General features: G+C 39.8%; 1 protein-coding gene across 3 annotated transcripts in view; it reads left to right on the plus strand.

Moving 5' to 3' along the window:
* The window catches only part of cdh4 (cadherin 4, type 1, R-cadherin (retinal)), a 414,572-nt gene that overhangs the window by 213,902 nt on the left and 181,023 nt on the right, over positions 1-19,647 (plus strand). For all 3 annotated transcript variants that reach the window (XM_084728666.1, XM_084728652.1, XM_084728660.1), the window contains exon 3: positions 19,298-19,321. In XM_084728666.1, coding sequence (XP_084584792.1) covers positions 19,298-19,321 — 24 coding nt within the window. The remainder of the gene's footprint in view (positions 1-19,297; positions 19,322-19,647) is intronic.

Genomic DNA, 19,647 nt, shown 5'->3' on the forward strand with positions numbered 1-19,647 from the left:
ACTGACGAAGCGGAGTCTACATGTCGACGTGCATCTCATAATGTGCCATGCAGCTCCTCCAGCAGACACATAATAGACCTCTAACAGACCCAAGGGAGATTGTTAAAATAGCGCAGCAGGTTAGCTAAGACTAGCAGTGAAGCATTCCCATGTGGGGATCATCAAATAGACACCTAAGGGATTGATGGCAGCCTTTAGCCGCCTCCTAATAGTCACACGTTGAACAGATATGACTGCGAGTATGAGTCCCAGGTGGATGTGAAATACTTCACAGTACCTGTTAGTGCTGGTTGTCAATAGAAGCCAGGGGATACGAGTGAGCTGAGGTGGGTTTGGTTGCTTGGTGAGCAGATAGTGGTGCTCTTTGTTGGCTTAATGGTTAAATGGGGTTGCTGGGGTGGGGTAGGTGGTGGAGAGGGTAATGAGCTGACGCAGAAAAAATGGTGAGTGACTCTCTGGCTGCTGCTGCAGAGGTGCAGTCTCTATCTTTTTCTTCTCACCATAGCAGTTTGCTGCTATTTTTTGCTTGTTTTTCATTTTCTGCAATGTATGTGGCATGTGACAAAAATGGAAAAGAGAGAAGTGATAAAAAAAAAAAAAAAAGCAGAAAGAAGCTGTGAAGCCCTTTCATCAGTGTCCACTTCTGCCATTCACTCCCATCATCTCCCTCCCGGCCTCTGTGGACACACTGGGTCTAACTAAGCACCTTCTGTCCTCCCCCAGCCTGCTCCGACTCTTGATCTCCCCCAGGCCCTCAGCCATCCTTCACTGGTCTTAATGACAGACATTTATTTAATTCAAGCTAGTGGGAAATGAGATTAGTTTCGATAGGGGAGGACAGAGGGGACAGAGAATGGAGCCAGAGAAAAAGGAGAGGGAGGAAGAAAGTGAGAATATGTGTACATTGTAGACATAGACGGAAGAAGAAGAAATGGATGGAGCTTACTGTTCTGAAAAGTGAAGCCTTTAATCTGTGTTCTTTCTAATGACCAGAAGAGAGCAACTCCGCTGGTTGCAAAAAGAAGTCTGATTGTATGCAGTCTTATGGCAAAATGACCCTACTTCTCACTTGATTTATGGCCTCAGTAAAGAGTTGCATAATGACTTTATGGTCTCAGTTGCTAGTTTCAAGTCTCCCTCAATACAGCATGATGTTCCTTTCATAAATTATGGTCCCATTTAGAGTAAAATAGACAATAAAGCAGGGTATGCTTTAGAGTGGGGCTACCGTGTGACTGACAAGTCATTTTTAGTGAGTCTGTCCAGTGTAACTCACAGAACTCAGAACAAACTGCCAAACTAGGCAGCATTGATCAAATATGGATCAAGATTGTGTTCATATATTGCCAATTCCTTTTGGGCCGACTACACGTACAGATAACATGAGAGAGATTTATCTTCATTGTAATCAAACTTATTTTCATACACTGTTATTTATTTCATATGGAATTATGAAACACAATTTGTCCCCATGACTTGTTAGACTTTTTCAATAAATGTAATTCTAGCTTTGCTGTTATTCTTTCCAAACTGTTGAAAGTTATACAAATTTTAAATGAGTGATCATTATATCTCTCCTCTTTCAATACTTGATTGTTAGATAGTTTGACATAGGACACTATATAGTTCTATATGAAATAAGAAAAGGGATCACATATATATAAAATAATGCTTATAAAACAAAAAATGTCAAAATAAAAACAGTCTGAATATGTTTATATCAGCACATGATGGACACAGATACTGATTATAGACTGATATAGTGTACAACCAATATATTGCCCAGGTTTTAGTTGTAATATGAGAGAGATTGTGACCAGGCAGGTTGCCATTATTTCCTGCTGAACAGACAAGCCAAACGTAGGTCACTCACCAGCTCCATGCTCTTGTTGGTACTGTGCATACTCTGGTTGCAAAACGCCAAGGTGGCATGCCAGACTCAAGGCCTCAGAATAGCAGTATACAAACCACTGGGTGACATCATCAATGGTTCTGTACACTTTTTCTACTGTCTATAAGGTTCATAGCCCATCAAGCCGCCACCTGCCTGCCTCTGCAGCTTCAAACACGAGTTACTTTAGAACAACATGTTTAGAGCACTACAGTCCATCGCTTGTCATCCTGTCATCGACTACCATCATGGCTCACTGCAGTGTGCCAGAATGAGCCAGCAGGAAGACGATGACAGAGATGATGTTAATGAAGACGATGATAGTAGTGATGATGACGACGATGACAGGCTGTTGACGCCGTCAGTTGGTAATGCGATCGCTGATTCCTTCTTCAACGCTGCCTCTAGCTTCATTATATTTACAGAAGCTCTGCCATTGGGATATTGCTCTCCACCAAACAGCAGCGTCAGACTCCGCATGTAAGTGGAAGCATTGAGTCAGCAGTGTGTGTGTGTGTGTGTGAGCTCTGCTTGACTGTGTGCGAGCTTGTGCAGTCTCGCCCTCCAGCTCTGACACAGTCCACAGAGAGGAAACTGCGACAGGAGACCTTGGTTCAGACATATGCTCAATGTACCACTCTTCACACACACAGACACAGAGGCGTGCGCGCACACACATGCGATTGATTGTTCTTGCATTTACTCTGAATTGCAGGGCGACTGCACACACATGCACACACACACACAAACGCGCACACTCAGCCGAATGCAAATCTTGTGAGATAAAGTGCACACGCGCTCTGCCTACAGAGACACGAGGCGGCTACAGAGGAGCACTTGGCTGCCTAAAGACCCCGAAGCACATGTCAACTCCTCCCTCCATCCCACATTGGGGCTCTGCATTTTAACTAAACATCTGGCTGTGTCAGCACCAGTTCATCACAGCAGGGACCCCCCCCCACTCCCCCCCCCGTTCCCTCACCCACCCACCTCCCTCTCTCTACTTCTGTGTGTGTGTCTGCATGTTGGGAAGCTGCATTCAGAGAAAGCTGCGTTACACATTGTGATTCATGGCGGTTCGGTGTTTATGAGTGAGCGTCGTGCATGCATATTCATGTGGATTTAATCATTAGGAAGAGGTTGAAATTGCTGGCTTCAACTGGACAAGCGCGTATAGGTGTCGAGCATATAAATACACGCCAGTGCACAAATGCCAAACGTCCTCACACATAAGATGTTTACATGCTGAAATGAAACCACCTACTGGGCTACAAAAATTAATCGGCTGCTGCCTACAGTGCATTAACATTAAGGTTGAGTCACCCCATTAAATGCGTTTAGCCTCGAGGGAAAGGGCTGTAATGTTTGCTGAGAGAAAGCACAAATAGCTCGGAACAAGCAGGATCCATTTTATATTTAGGGTCTAACAGCATACAGCATACATTAATGTAACTGATTCAGCTTTTGAGGCTGTTAACAATGAAGGCTAAGACAGTTATTGTGTAGCCATCTGACACTGGGAGGAGAAATGAGAGGGCAGAAGTCGAGTCTATTCATTCAACTGGCACTGGTGGGAAATTTCCCCGTTCTACAGCGAGAGGGTCATTTTCATCAAAATGAGTCATGTTCAGCGTTTAGTTTCACTCAGCTATATCATTACTTTTCTGTGTAAAAATTGACGTAACAAATGACTGCCCACGTCGGAGGGGACGTTCTGGGGCCCTTGCTTAACGTTCCCTAAAAGTTCTTTAAAGGTGATGACGAATGCCGTGAAGGCAATAGCTTAGAACTGGAGTTGGTCCCTGGGTGCTGCACAGTGGCTGTTCACTGCTCCTAACACTTAAGATGGGTTAAATGTAGTGAATTAAGAACATATTCTCCTACAGGGATTAATAAAATATATCTTGTAAACATGCTTTGATGGCATTTGATTTTAGGTCCTCTTAAGGATCTGCAATTGTTCCAGTAATGTAATGTGAAGGTTTTGAAAACATTCTGGGAACGTTACAGAACATTCTATAGTAATAGTCTTCAAAATCTTCGCAAAATGTCCTGGATGTTCACTGAAAGCTAAATAGCATCCACCTACACTTTAAAGAAGTCCACGATGTGACTGTCCAGAAAATCTCTGGGAATGTTACTGTAACACATTTATAGCTGGGATGATTCCCTAAACATTCCCAGTATGTTCTGAATATTCCCTGGAAGTCCACCAAATAACTTCCTGCTACCTTTTAAGGAACTCCACATTGAGACTTCCTGGCAACATTACAAGGTGACACTCTTTACAGAGGGGAGCAGTTTCTGGATGGGATGGCCTCCTAAAAGTTCCCAGAATATTGAATGTTCCTTGAAAGTCTGTCAAATAACGTCTCCCTACCCTTTAAAGAACACCACGTTGTGACCACCCAGGAACATTGTTGGAGTGTTACATGGTGACCTCCTTTACACCAATGGAGCACATTCTCAAAACCTTGTGGGAAGTTACAATTTCTTGCTAGGTTGGTCCTTGAAATATTTCCAGAACTTCCTGAATGTTCCCTGAAAGTCCACTAAATAATGTCTCCCTGCAGCTTTAAAGAACTCCACATTGTGACCACTTGGGAACATTACAACAGTGCTGATATTCCCAGAATTTTCTGAAAACTTACAATTCCTTTATGTGATGGACCTCTAAACATTCCCAGAATGTTGATGTTCCCTGAAAGTCTGTGAAATAAAGACCTCTTATCCTTTAAAGACTTACACATTGTTATCATCCAGGAACGTTCTGGGGATGTCCTTTACACCAGCGAGCATAATCACAGAGCCCTCTGAGAACATACAGTTTCTAGCTGGGATTGTCCCCTAAACATTCCCAGATCATCCTGAATATTCCCTGAAATTACACCCAATATCATTCCCCTTCCCTGTAAAGAGCTCGTTACAGGGAACTTTCTGGGAACGTGACAGCGCAACATTTTGGAAACAGACAGTTTCTAGCAGTTTATCTACTGTTCATACCCCCACTTCCCCAGATGGGCCACAATGGAAATAAGACATACTTTATTTATTCCTGTGAGACATTACGTGTTTTCATTCTGTTGTTATTTTACCATCACAGGCCTGAAACATGCACACATGCACAAACAGGGCCTATAGACATGCATTAATGGAGAAATGTCAGGCACCCTAAAGGTGCCTTGTTCAAGGGCACTCTGCAATACCCAGGGGTGCACTGGCACCTCTCCAGCTACCAGTCCACACTCTGTATTAACTGGTCGGTACTGGACTTCAACTGGCGACCCTCCAGTTCCCAAGCCAAATCATTACAGACTCCCACCTTCATTGGATTTCATTGTGTTTTTTTCTTTTTAAATCTTTTTAATGATTTCTGTATCTGGGACATTTCGGGCTAGAGAGGGCGAATGCATATTGATAATCAATGAAGAATTTTAATCAATCAACCTGTGTGTGATTATTGGTGCCCCCAATCAAATGCATTCTAAGTATAGACAAAAAACAAACAAAACTGCATACTGCTCCCATCTTTTATTTTGCTTGTAGTTATTTGTTCTTTCAGATGAATGAAGACAGTTGTTTTCTCATGCTGTTAGTATTCCCACTGTTGATTTTATTGCGTTATTGAGTTACTGTGTTTTGTTTCTCCAAACATAAGAGCTGATGTAACTGACAGTTCTTGAAAGTGAAATTGAAAAACAAAGAATGCTTTTTAAATAACAAGCTCAACGCTGACCATGTTTAATAATCCTCATGTCTCGGCCTCACATTTGTTTGAACCCTGGACTCTCCAGTCAGCGAAGTAGCCACTGACTATAGATTCTCTTTGCTTGTTGACAAGGTTATAGACAGGATTGATACCCTTGCCTGAGACGCTCTAGCTTCTTGTCTTTACTCGTACCCAGCTGGGGAAATTAGCGGATGAGCTCCTGACGGGCTCTCTGATAGAGAACATTTAGAAGTTAGCATCTCTTGAGGAATCTTAATTAACCTCCCAATCTGTGTGGAGATTTTTCTTGCCGATGTTATGCTAAACATTTGTTTGGGAACGTGATTGTGAGTGAACGTGTGATGTGTGAACATGTGCCACGTGTTTTTTTCCAGCGTGAACAGGACAAAGTCTCACCCAGACCTGCCGCCTGTCTGTAACTGAGGCGGTGATGTCAAAGCGCATTAAATCACAAAGTTCTGTTCACTAAGTTGTCGTCAATACATCCCCAGTGTGTAGACTTGTAGTTGTGAGTGCAGTGCACGTAAGCAGTGCTTATCTCCGAAGAAAAGGGACCTTTAGTGATTACAGTGTATTGGCAGTTGGGTGTGTGTAACAGCAGTCTCCTGAAGTGCCCCATTACCTCTGATTTAAAGTGTGTAAAGAGCAACAGGCCAGGCAATACAGTCCCTCCTCTGACGATATCAGCAGCATTCTGCTCACGGAGAGGAGGGCTGCCGAGAGAGAGAAAGAGGCAAATTATGGGAAAGAAAATGAGGCTTATTCACAGGCACAGAATCAAATTTTCTACCATTAATAACATTTTGTCAGTCATCCTTTTTTTTCCTCCCTGTGTTTGGTCTTTTGCTCAATAAAGATCTACATGTTTGGAGATGTGCATTAGAGAAGAGACACTGAAAACCTTTTACTTTGACTTCATACACATTTATTCATGCAACATTACTCTAAGTAGCCCAGTTACAGACCTCATGTTAGCTGCAAATTGTGCTTCAAAGCATGTCAACCATACTGAACCAAACTAATTAGGCATTTCTTTTGAACTGGAAACATGTTTAACTGACTGATCAAAGTGCATAATTATGATAAAATTACCCGCAAGTGTGCTAACAAACCCAGTACATTTACTGGTGCTAAACTTTCTCCGTCATCAGGGCAAGTCAAGAGAGAAAGTCATGTCCCCAGTGTGCTGACTGGTATCATTAATTGTGCTATATTGTGCAGCAGAACACACCGAGCTGGTGCTGATTTTGTTAAATGTCAAAAATAGATATGTGATCACGAAAACAGCAAAATCATTTTTCCTGTTTGAATCAGAAACAACAACACCCCACAAACATTCAACAAGAGTGTTTGAGTGTCTGGCGCTCCCCTGGTTCACACCTTTCAGAACTACTGTTCTGTTCAAACAATCACCACTTCTATTTTAGATTTCTATTTCTTCTATTTTAGACTATTTATGGCTTTATTTCGCAGTAGTGACCTGCTTACTGTACATTATCCTGCCTGTTATGAACACCCCAAAATTTTAATTTTAAAATGATTTTAGTGGTTTAACAATGATTTTACTGTTCCTCCAGAGTTTATGATCACAACTGTGTCCACAGCAACAGTCTGCTAGACAGAAATAACAAATCGGAATTGAGTATTTAACAAAGCCGGTGTAATGACAGGCTGTTTTTACAAAAGTGTTGTGGGATCTCTGTGTAAAAAGGGCTGCTGCTAATAACTGCATTAGATTTTTCAAACAAAACAAATGAACCGCAAATAATTGTTATATATAAGTATATACAGTATATTAAACAGATAGTTGGCAAGTTAGCCCCAGTTTGATCAGCTACACCTAGAGCCTGACTGATACTGGATTTTTGTGTCCAATGTCAATAACGATATAAGGGAGTAAAAAAAATCCAATACTGACATATCGGCCAATATTGAAATGATCCCCTAACTTTAACGAACTTACTTGGGGAAGACGAGGAACACGAAATAACAAAAGTCGGCTGGAATGACCACTCAGTCCAGCAAAGAATAAAAAACAAGAGTCCAAAAAAATCACAAAGATCATCCAGAACAAATAAAAGGACACGGGAAACACTAGGGAGCAGACACAGACCACCTGACAGCTGAAAGAGGGGACACAAACTGACTGTATACACAGAGGGCTGATTAGATGCAGGTGGAAACAATCAAGCACAGGTGAAAAAAATCCGACCTCGAAAAGGCGGGGAAACAGATAAAGACAGGAAGTGAAACCAGGGACAAAGAGGCAACTAAACTTCAAAATAGAACAGGAAATACTAACAAAAAAAACAAAAAAAACAAAAAAAAAAAACAATAATAGCTGATAATATTGATCGACCAATATATTTGTCTGTCTCTAGCCACAACATTAAAATACTACTTACATGTTCATCAGTAATGCACTAATCTATTGTTTATTTTAGTATTGTTACTTTTTTTTTTTTTGAAGTGATTGATATTTGTTGCCTCTTGGCAGCAGAGGAACAGTATGCATTAGTGTCTGCAGGACCATGGATTAGACAGTCCTAATCTTACTATATGGAGTTAAAGGTTGAATTGCATGCTGGGAACGGAGACTGCAATTTAAACATACATTGCTGTTAGTCTAATATAAAACCTCTTTGGGCAGTTGCCATGGTTTACGTGTCACATTGAGGGTTGAATATACGATTGCTCACTCCGCAAGGGCCCTATTACCACAAAACGTTAATGCTCCATGTCATTGTGCTTCCATTCAGTCACTTTAGTACAATAATTAATCAAAATAAACATACAGCGCTTGACAATAAGGCTTTTATATTCGGCACTAATCAGACAACTCATTAGGCAGTAATGAGCCGACTCTGCCTGCTCTTGTCGTGTTTGGGGGAAGTTTGGCGCATGGGGAGAAGTGTGTGTGTGTGTGTGTGTGTGTGTGTGTGTGTGTGTGTGTGTGTGTGTGTGTGTGTGTGTGAGCACACAGATACACATAGGCACACATGCACCCACAAATAGACACATACACACACACACACCAGCCGGCACTCCTGTAGTCCCACTCCAATTATGGCAGCATCTCACCCGGGAAGAAGCCCACTTACCCAGCATTCACTTTATGAATAATTGATTGTTTGTGCCAGTGTTATATTTGTAAATACACGTTTGCTCTCTGATTAATAGTTTTCTAGACATACTCATTTGTTCAATTTGATTAGACTCTTAAATGTATTATTTATTAGCTGAAAATGCTCTCCGGTTATTAGTCATCACAAGGGCAACAAGAAGATTTGGCATAAGGACGCATCTGCATGCAAACAGACATGCTCACATCAATCCACGCTCACTCACATGGCAGGTGGCAATGTGTGTACGTGTGTGTGCATGTGTGATTTTACATTTTAGGATGTTGTGAACATTTTAACTGCCTATCAGCGTGTGTTAGAGCGTGCCTTTTTCAACCCACTGCTTCTTTTTTTAAAGTCTTTGAGAGTTTCAAAAGTAAGCAAGTGAAGCTTTTTTTTTCAGTATTTTAATTAGATCCATAAACACACGAATTGAAGCTGTTTAAATGCAGAAATACCAGACGCATTTACCATTTGCATTAATAAAGAGAGACTGTGGATGGCTCTAAGCTTCTCTAGTCAAGTGTGCAGTGAAAGGTTATCGCGCAGACAATGGTGGATGTAATTTGCGAGCTCGAAAATGTTTTCTTCGTGTCATTGATGAAGGAAATGAGTAACTGTGACCTTTTGGGTGAGTTTGTAATATGTGGGAGTCTGCATCATCACTTGCTTTGACTGATTCTTTTCGCAGCAGCAGTCAGCTTTAGAAAGATGGAGGTCAAATGTGTTGGATAAATAAAAAAAAAAAGAATGTGGGATCTTTATCTGAAATTTGAATTTGTTAATTTGAGAGCAAATGCGACACAAGTAAAAGAAAGATCGCCATTGTGAGATGCCTCGTACCCATTTCAGTTTCAACAGAATGAGCTTTTATACTGTCAATGTCATATTGTGTGAATTTGTAAAAGGATATGAAAATTAAAACTGATGGCGTGTGTAGATTGTCTAAAACACACTGTGCAATACTATACATGTAAATGTTTTATATATCAGTTTAGCACTCTCACATCAATGAATGGAGAAGCTTTGGCTGGTTTTCTCTCTCAGTGCCTCCAGGGACTGCACTAGCTAACTATCAGAGATGATCAAAACCACATTTGACATTTTTTATTTATTTATTTATTTTTATATGCAGTCGACATGAAAGCTTACTTTACATTCTGTATTGTAAAGAATACTTGTGGTGCAGCACGATGCAAGTGTCGTGTTTTTTTTCAAGGTTACTTGAAAATTGTGATCAGGAACAAAAACAAAAGCAATAACACAGTGTTAAAAATGTACAATTTGTTTTAAAAAAATGTTAGTGTCTGGACTGCCTTAAAGTTTTAAGTTAAGGTAATTTGTAGTGATACAGATTTTCTGATTAAATTTTAATCCTATATGTTTTCTTCAAACTTTAAAAAAGTAACTCTCAAACAATGCATGCTGGGAAGTCTGCTAATAAGCTGATCATATCTCTTCAGAAGCTTAATTTAATGAGTTGATTGAACTCTCTACAGTAGATTCATTCAACTCATCATTTCAAGTCAAAAGACTTCAATTTAGAAGAACTCATGTTTATAAGTGCTGAAAATAAATATTACAGTTTAATTAACTTTAAAACAAATGAACACTTAATGAAAAAAGATCAGATGAATTAAATTCCTGTATGTTTTTTTTTTTACAGTGAACAGTTGACTGCTGTAATCTTGATGTTCAGTTTTACAAACAGTTCAGACGTGTGACATGATCATCCTAACTGATTAAACCAAGGAATCACTTAGCGCGCTAGATATTAATTAGCTGCTGGTTTCTGTCACCCTCTGCTCCTGATGACAGTTTTAAAGCAACAAAGCCAGCTCTCATATGTTTTAAAAATCAGTTCATCTCCTGGTACTGTGTTTTTGTCTACTGTGATGTAATGCTCAATAGATTGTAGAAGATGATCTATAATAATGATATATAATAAATAATGTATCATGAGTTTGTGATTAGGACTGCTGGAGATGCTGTAGCAGCAAACAGAAGCCAGTCAACAAATCCATCCACAAGACATGCGGGTCACAGAGTACGTCATTTAGATTTTACACATAACAAATGCATGGACATTTCTGTCAGTCAACCTTTTTCACTGCAGCCATTTTCACAGGGCCATAGTTAACCAAAGAAAAGCTTAGATGACTAAAATTCTACCTAACCTTCAAACAACTGATTGGGGGAAAAAAATCTCTATGTTATATCTAGATTAACCAAATTATCCTCTATGCACTGATGGAACTCCGCCTGGTAGCCTAAATGGGTGCTAATTACACAGTGTTGCCTAGCAAATGAATTCCACAGTTTGAACACTTCTTTTTCACATGTAGCTATATCATTCCCTTCAGGGAATGGCAATCATGTAAATATACCATTACATACAGCAGTAAAACACACACACACACACACGCTAACGAGACGAGGGTCACAACGGCTTCTGTATAACAACAAAGTGCAAACGCAGCTTGCACTGCAGTATAAACTTGCACAAACGAGGCTTAACTTCCACACGGTTTCTCTTGACTGTCCCTCAATATCACAACATTTGTCCAACGTCACCCCATTCTGTGGGAATAACCATATTAACAACATGCTAACAGCAAATTCAACAAACAACAAACTAAAATAAAAACACTAAAACAAGATAGAATATGGCAAAACTTGCTGCTTTTGAGTTTGAAGTCAGGTCCCAGACAGCCAGTATTGATGCAAATCCAGCTGCTTCGCAAGGTATGAGCTCAGGGCCGATCTAGTCATTTATGGTGGTACTTTCACATGGGGTCAAATAGTTTGAAACCAAGTATTCAGTAAATAGCATATCACTTATTTTGTCCTGCCAACCGACAATAACGGATTAAGAAGTGCATCTCTGCTTAATAAAGTAATACCAACTGCTGAAAATTTGGTTGGACAAGAACATAACCAACCAATTAACCAGCCAACCCCAGCACTTTAGCATTAGAAATAGTAGAGTAAACAGAGGTGTTACCAGCGATACTAGTTAAGGTTCCAGCACCTAGAGTCAGGGTGCTGATGTTGTGTATGTTGGCTCACTGGAAGTGGAACAGAACCGAAATTAGTATCACTGGTAACACCCGTGTTTACACTACTATTTCATATCAATATGGCTGCTTTAATAAAGGTCTCTTGCTCTTGTTAATTAGTCTATAGTGTAAAGGTACCACGGTATTACAATGAGTTTGGTTTTGTGGTCACTATGTTTTGACTCTTGAATCCTCATCTGTAGTATGAGGCATTAAATGGTGCTTATGGTGGTTTGCAGAAAACTTTAATATAAAAAAAATGTAAAGAAACCCTAATTAGTATCATTGCTAACACCTGTGTTTCCCCTTCTATTTCATATGAATATGGCTATCATGAAAAAGTCTTTAGGTCTTTTTTCACAGCAAACATCACAGTCAAAGGACAGGAGTAATTAATCTTATAATTTACATCTGTGCTTTTCCTACTGTGACATGTCAAAATGTCTCCCCTGAAAAAGGCCTATATGAATGACACTGAGGTGGTTAATTTGTTAAAGCCCCCACACACTTGCACACAACACACACACACACACACACACACATACATGGTTCACCCACTCAGTTGTTTATTGTTAACCTGCCTGATTACACCTTCTTTGGAGGGTGTTGGTGTGAGTACTGTACTTGATTAAGTGTCATTGACCCTCCTTTTAGTGTTGTTGCACCTGGCAGGTTTGTAAAATGTACACCTTTGTGTTTTTGTTGTTGTTGTTCCCATAGTTTAGGGCTTATAGGTGATGAAGCAACACAATCCTGCAGGATGGCAGTTTACCACAACTGCTTTAATATTTTTATGTTTTGTTAGACTTTATTGAAGCATATTGTTTTAAGTAGCATAGTTCCTTTAGGGAATAGGACAGTGCATAAGCATGAGCCTCATTCAAGTGAAGGAGAGTGAGCGGCAGACTGCTGCTGCTCATAGTGGAGCAGAAACTCAGCAGTGAGTTGTCACTCTGGCTGTAAATGTACAGCACACGTTACAGTGTCAGGTAATAAATGCTGTAGGTTCTCAAGACCAAGAAAAGTGTTGCCTGATGTTTCCCAGCTGCTGGCAAAGTGACGGGGTTAGGCCCGAAGTAAGCTTCACAGGAAAGATTAAAATGAGCTAATGCTAACTCTAGCATTGTACCTTTACAATGACATCTTGGTACAATCTTATCCCTTTTAAAACCTTTGTGATGCAGCTTTGAACTGCACTGTCTTTTTGGACATATTGGAGAATAGATCCATAATGATAAATCCAGCACTGAATGTCTTCTGTAGTTATTTATCCAATTGTACGCCTTGAAAACTGTTGTTAGACACCCGCTGGCAATCCCAAGATGCCTTAGGTTGAGTCTGTCAACCAATCAGAGGCTGTGTTCCTGATATGTCCACAAATCAGACGTTGTGTTTCTGACCTGTGTGTGACAGGGCTGATCCTTAGGTTTATTAATAGATCCATGTCTTAATCTCAACATGGGATTGATCCTTCAAAATAAAATTTGCGGCAATGACAGTAATGAGGCATCACATGACTGTGGTGGACTTCGGTTATCGTCACAGCCCTAGTTTTCATAGCTCCACCCAACCTCTGCCACAAAAGAGGTCTGATGAGTTAGAGTGCATGAAAACAGCTTTGCAGTCGTGCAGGGCCGTTACTGGAGTACGCACTGAGCTCACTAGAAAAGAGAGGATGTTCACATTTATGGCAAATGTTTCCAAATCATCCACTTCTGAGTGTTCCAGTGTTGTGTGTAACGGGCTGTGGCTGATTTGGCTGTTGCTGCATGTACAGTGCTATTGTTTAAAACCTGGAAACCTGTTGCAAAGAGTTTGTGGACGAATGCCCACCAGCTCAACGGGTGGGGGGGTGGTGGGGGGGTCTCACATACAAAACTGACAGACATGTTGCACCATCCACGCGCGTGTATGTGGATTTGTGACTGTGCACCTATGTGTGTGTGTGTGTGTGTGTGCGTTGCGGTGCTCCTCAGGAGTGCTAGCAGGCCAACTGAAGAGAGGAGGAAAAGCAGCACTGCTCTGCACCATATGCCAAATATGAGCCTGCCTGCCAATTTGTGGGGGATACTGGCAAGTGCTAGCAAGGCTGAATTCTTGACAGAGGGAGATGAATAATTGAACATGTGCGGAGAGAAGTTCTGTTGGGATAGAGTGGGGTGCCTTTATACATGGAGAGAAGGAATGGAGACAGTCGGGCTGTCTACAAGCAAAACTCTCATTTAGATAGTGATGTGTTTGCTTTTTGTAAACAAGTCAAAAAGTTGCAGAGATTTTAAAATGAACTTGAATGGATTTATGGTGATACATGAGTGGGGAAAAAAAGCACAACTCATTTATGCTTTTGGATGCATCATAACAACTACAACCAAAGAGGCCAAAAGCCAACTTTGCACATAGAAAATCGAGAAAATAAATGTACTTACTGAAAAATCTGTGCAACTTAATCACTTAAGTGTACACTGCAAAAAAAGAAAAGTTGGGTCAACTCAAAATTTCAAGGCAACAAACTTCGATAAAATTTTAAGTTGGACAATTAAACTAAATATTTTAAGTTTTGCTTCTGAGTTTGCTCAACTCTGAATTTAGATTTTTATCAACTCAACAGTAAGTTCTACTAACTTATAATTTTACATTGTAATAACTTTTAATTGTTATTTGTGCTAACTCGCTCCAAAATTCTACTAACTCATAATTTTACATTGTAATAACTTTTAAATGTTACTTCTACTAACTATCCTGTAAATTGTACTAACTTATAATTTTACATTGTAATGACTCTACTGTAAGTTCTTACACAGAATGCACTTTGATTGAGTTAAGTTAGTATATAGAAGAATAATTCAAGAGGAATTGAAACTTGCACACTGCAATAGTTTATAATGTAGCTCAAATGTGTAATTTAGAACCAACAATGTATAATCAAATGTATAAATAATTACAGATGCAACATATACATTCAAAACATTTGTTTTATTTAAACTGTACCAGCAAATGAATTAATACTTTCTTTTTACAGCAAATGTCCTTGTATTCACACAACCAGCACTGAAATGTTAAGTTCTCTTGCCTTCAGTCCTGTGCAATCTTGAAAGATGTGATTTCAAAGCACTAATGGTTCTAAAAGTGCAACAGCAGTCCCTGTTGATGCAAGGCCAGGTTGAACCTCTGTGATGCAGTCGATAGTGTTTCAGCTTCAACGGCGTGGGTGAACTTGCACAACTTGCACTGCATTCATTTCAATCTGAAAAACAAAGATGACAATTTGCTGGGGATTAGTAAAGCAGTCAGTAAGAATTTTAAACATTTTATCAATTTAATGACAATCATGTAAACAGTAGACTAGAGACTATAGTTGACAAGACTAACAATATAATATTCTGTCCCATTTTTAATTTTTAATACATTTTGCTGTTGTGAAGATGAATTTCAATTAACTTAGTAATTAGGGAGACTACTCAACCAACCAGGACAGTCACACAAGTCAGCAGTCAGTATAAAATTGAGCCAAATACATGCATTTCAACATTTTCAAACACCGTGATTCAGTATAACCAGGACAAGGAATGGAAATTCAAAATTAAAAATTTAACTTAAATGAAATTAAACTTTTTTGAATCCACAGATACACAGTAACTTATCTGTCTAGGTATAGTATGACCAACACAATAATTGATAGGCTACAGGTGAACTGGTCTTTCCTGCGACTACACTATTATGATGATATTAAATCTGATATAAATTACCCTACATCTTATTATTTTAATACTTAAATCACAGCGGCATGGTGATTTATTGAACTCAGTCTGATGTAACATTAAACATTAATAAGTAGGGATGTGCATTTCAAGCAAAAGTACTATTCGATAATCACAGGGCCCCCACCCTTGTGTCGTTTCTCTGCAGGCGCACCCCACATACACATGTGCGCACATACATACAAACGCGGGTGCATGGACAGGTGTGTTTGGCCAGTAAAAAACGGAAAATACGCTAAATCGCGCTAATTGTATATTGTTTGAATTGCCGCGAGTGCAAATGCTATGCTGCCCCGTGCGGAAGATTCGATTATTTATGTGTAGCCTATTTGAATAGAGAGGCACACAGCAAACTACGATAACCTAACTTACTGCAGCATGTGGCTAGTTCGGCTCTCTCTGTCCCTACTAACATAAAACAGCCTGCTCACCTGCTGCTGTCTGGGAGCAGAGACGAGCATGACTGTTATTACCCTGTGTAATAACACCTTCAACATTTATGAAAGATGAAATAAAATGTCGGCTAAAGTTGCAACCACAATTTTGAGTTGAGCATGAATTAACACAATTCCAACCAGTCAGAAGACAACATGCTGTCATATTTGAATAGGATTTGCCCAGACAAGCTAATGTTACTGGCTTACCTGCTGCAGCCCTGCTAGCATCAGTTAGCTGCTAACTGCTAAGGACTGAAAAGCCTTGTGTTTAAATGTTGAAAATGTGTAGGTCGCTTTCTCCATTACGACACAACTCAAAATAAAATTCCTGTATGATTTAACGTTAAAATAAATAAAATTAAAGGTTGTTTAAAACTTACCTGTGCAGACTTCAGCCCGAGGCAGCAGCACTCCAGCTCCTCGCAGCAGCACACAGCCACGAGACTTGAAGTGAAAAATGCCAACTCGGAAAGTTGGCTTTCCCGCATTTCACAACAAAGAAAAATGAGTTGGCAGAACTGTTGTCCCTTGTATTGAACCACAACATAAGGATTTAAGTATAAACAACTCACCAAATTATTTTGGAGCATACAACTGTCTTGCTTTGTTGTGTGAACTTAGATTATTGTCTTAAATGTCAATAATTTATATTTTCAAGTTTTACCAACATAAATTACTGTTTTAGGCCAAAAAATACAAGTTGGTTTTTTTGCAGTGTAGACATATACTCAAACAAGGTATGCATTTTTATATTTAAATTGCAATCATGTAGGAGACAGTCCAAGCTAGATCAGCCTCCAACATGTAACAAATGCAATGGTAGAACAAGCTTACAAGCTCTAACACTTCTAAGACTTCACTGCAGTGTGGCGTTTAATCAGTCTCAAAACCTCCGCACATAACAACCATGTACGCACACATGATATAAGTGCACAGAACAGTAGCAGCAAGTGGAAAAGCATCCTCACAAGGGAGCATTTTTGCTCTGTGTGCACAATTGCTCAACAACTCTTGAAACTTTGAAGGTGGGGACAGAGAAGATAGAGGCTATCTACACATATAGGGAAGGGCATCATGTTTGCATGTGGAGCAGAAATGCTCCTTCTCACAGATACTTTTCTGCTGACATATTTTTTTTTATTACAAATCTATGAAATTTCCTTATGTGCGCCATGTGCTAGTTAAAGACAAATTTCTGCTTGCATTAATGTACAATAAAGTTTTGAATCTTGAATTCTGTTCTCTGTGCTCATTTCACATGTATGTGCCTGCTTTTTATGTGTGTTGGTTTTGAGACCAATTAAACCGTAGACATATATATGTAGACGCTACATTGACTGTTCTGGCTTGTTGCTGCAATACTTCAACAGGCTCTTATTGACCAGTAGTCCAATCCCAAATTCAAGTAACTTTGATAATTTGGTAAATGCTGACCATGAAATACCAAAGAAATATATTTTTTGGTCATATGTTTTAAACAGATACGTACTGTCTTGCCAAGTTGCACAATATTTAATGATTTCAAGAAAAGACGGGGTGCAAAAGTTAACACATCTCACCAAGGCAAGTGAGAAAAAGAAAATGTTGTTTCATACAGCTCCATCCAGCATCACTGGCTTAAGCCTAAAATAAATGTCAGTGAGACTTTTGATATGTTGACATTGTGTCAGATTTGCCATAAATTCAGGCTGCCGAATGTGAGAAAATATTCATGACAGCTTCCAAGTGATGATTACATTTAGGATATGAGACATTTTCCCAGATGTCTTCTATCAACACATCAGCCTCTTCAGCAACGGTGCAACTGTCATTGTGCTTTGAATAAAAATAACAGGCCATGCTAGCAGCTCTGCTAACACCAGCATGCTAATCCTTACAATGACAATGCTAACAAGATGACATGATGCTAACATTTGTTAATGGGCATTAAACACAAAGTACATCTGAAGCTGATGTGGTTTTGCAGGTATTTAGTCATAAACCAAAGCCTATATGATATAATACAGAGTTTTTGATACATTACAGTCTTAGCAAAACTGTTAAACTGACTGACGTTACAATCTACTAGATCACCAGTTTGATTAAAAATAAGGACAATGTGATTATTCTCAGTAGAGCCAGGCAGATGTTGGTCGATATTATCAGCCAATATTGGTCTATCACAACTATATCAGTCTACTTTTTTTAGAGAACAAAGTTTTTTTCAGTTTTGTGGGTAGTATTTTTGGCATATTTGATCTTTTAAAAAATTCAGCTTTAAAATATATATTTATTGTTGCAGTTGTGTTTGGGTTTTTTTTATTTCTGGTTATTTGTGATTATGAAAAACAAAAAGTTTCAGTGCCCTAATGTCATTTTGGACCATTAAGTTTATTGTTAAACTATAAAATATCGTGCCTCAACTACACATCGTGACTCTCAGCAGTTCTTGAAACTTCTGTGGGAAAGCAAAGTTCAATTATCTAGTACAACATTACCATTTTGCTCTTAAAACAAAACCATTTCTTTTTTTAGCGCTGGGATGCTGGGATTTATGTTAAAGCGGGATGTCCTGAAACCTAAAGTTTAGAAAGCAAGAGAATCTGATCAAAGTTGGCATTTTTCTAAGTTTCTGTCAGCTGTAAGGCTTTCTAGATTAAAAATGTGAGCAATAAATGCAAAAATGAGGCACGGAGATTGCTTTTGATCAAATCTCACTAAGCGACTCTGCTGGAGGACGCGAGAAGGGCAGGCAACCAAGAGAGCGACGCCGAGGGCCTCCACGGCTGCCTCTCCTCTTTCTGTCACCCAGCTGAGGTGCCAGGGTCTGAATAAATACCGCCCACGACGACGTACATAAGTGTGCGCGGTGTGCATATGCAATATCCTGCAATTCTCCTGTGTTTCAATGAGTGAGCACAAGAGCAATATAGACATCGCAACAAGCGTTTGAAGATAATGATGAATCCCACTGCTTGAGGCAATGACAAGTAGTATAAGAGAGAAAACAAACTGTATTCTGGTTAAATGGTGCTGCCTGGATAATAGACAGAGACAAATGTGAGCGACTACGCAGTTGTGACAGCAGATTTTCTCCAATAGTAGCCTTGCGTTCTGTATATGTCACTGTCCGGCTATTGCTTGTGACTTTCCATTAATCCTCAGAAATTGATCTGTTTTGCTCTCTTGTTTAACGGTGACTTTAGTATTGCAATGCCACTTTTACTGAAGCCTATTATGTTCTAATCATTTCCTCTCTTCTCTCCCCTTGCCCTTTTTCTCCCCTTCCCTCCCCCCTCTCTCCTTCTCTCCCGTTGACAGATACCACCCTGTCCAGTGAACGTGGTAAGTACCGCAGCCGCACACTCCCTTGATTTAGAGCCATCTGTGCGCGGACCCTGCCAGCAATGGCGGATTGGCTGTTTGTGTCGATGTGGAAGGAACCATTCTCACACGTTGGTCTCAGTGGGGGAGACACCGAGCCACAAACATCATTTGCATCACCAGGAAGCTATTTTCCTCCGCATCACATTGCATGTCACGGCAAATGTTGAAACGAGGAGAAAAACATCAAGCGAAGGCAATTATGAAAGCAGCATCCGCGGGCCCATGTGGCCAATCAGAATTTGAATTTAGCATATTTTCCCTGCATGCATTTTGCCTCGACCTAC

Source organism: Lutjanus erythropterus, chromosome 2 (assembly GCF_056507025.1).
Source record: "Lutjanus erythropterus isolate fLutEry1 chromosome 2, fLutEry1.hap2, whole genome shotgun sequence".
Classification (NCBI taxonomy): domain Eukaryota; kingdom Metazoa; phylum Chordata; class Actinopteri; order Lutjaniformes; family Lutjanidae; genus Lutjanus; species Lutjanus erythropterus.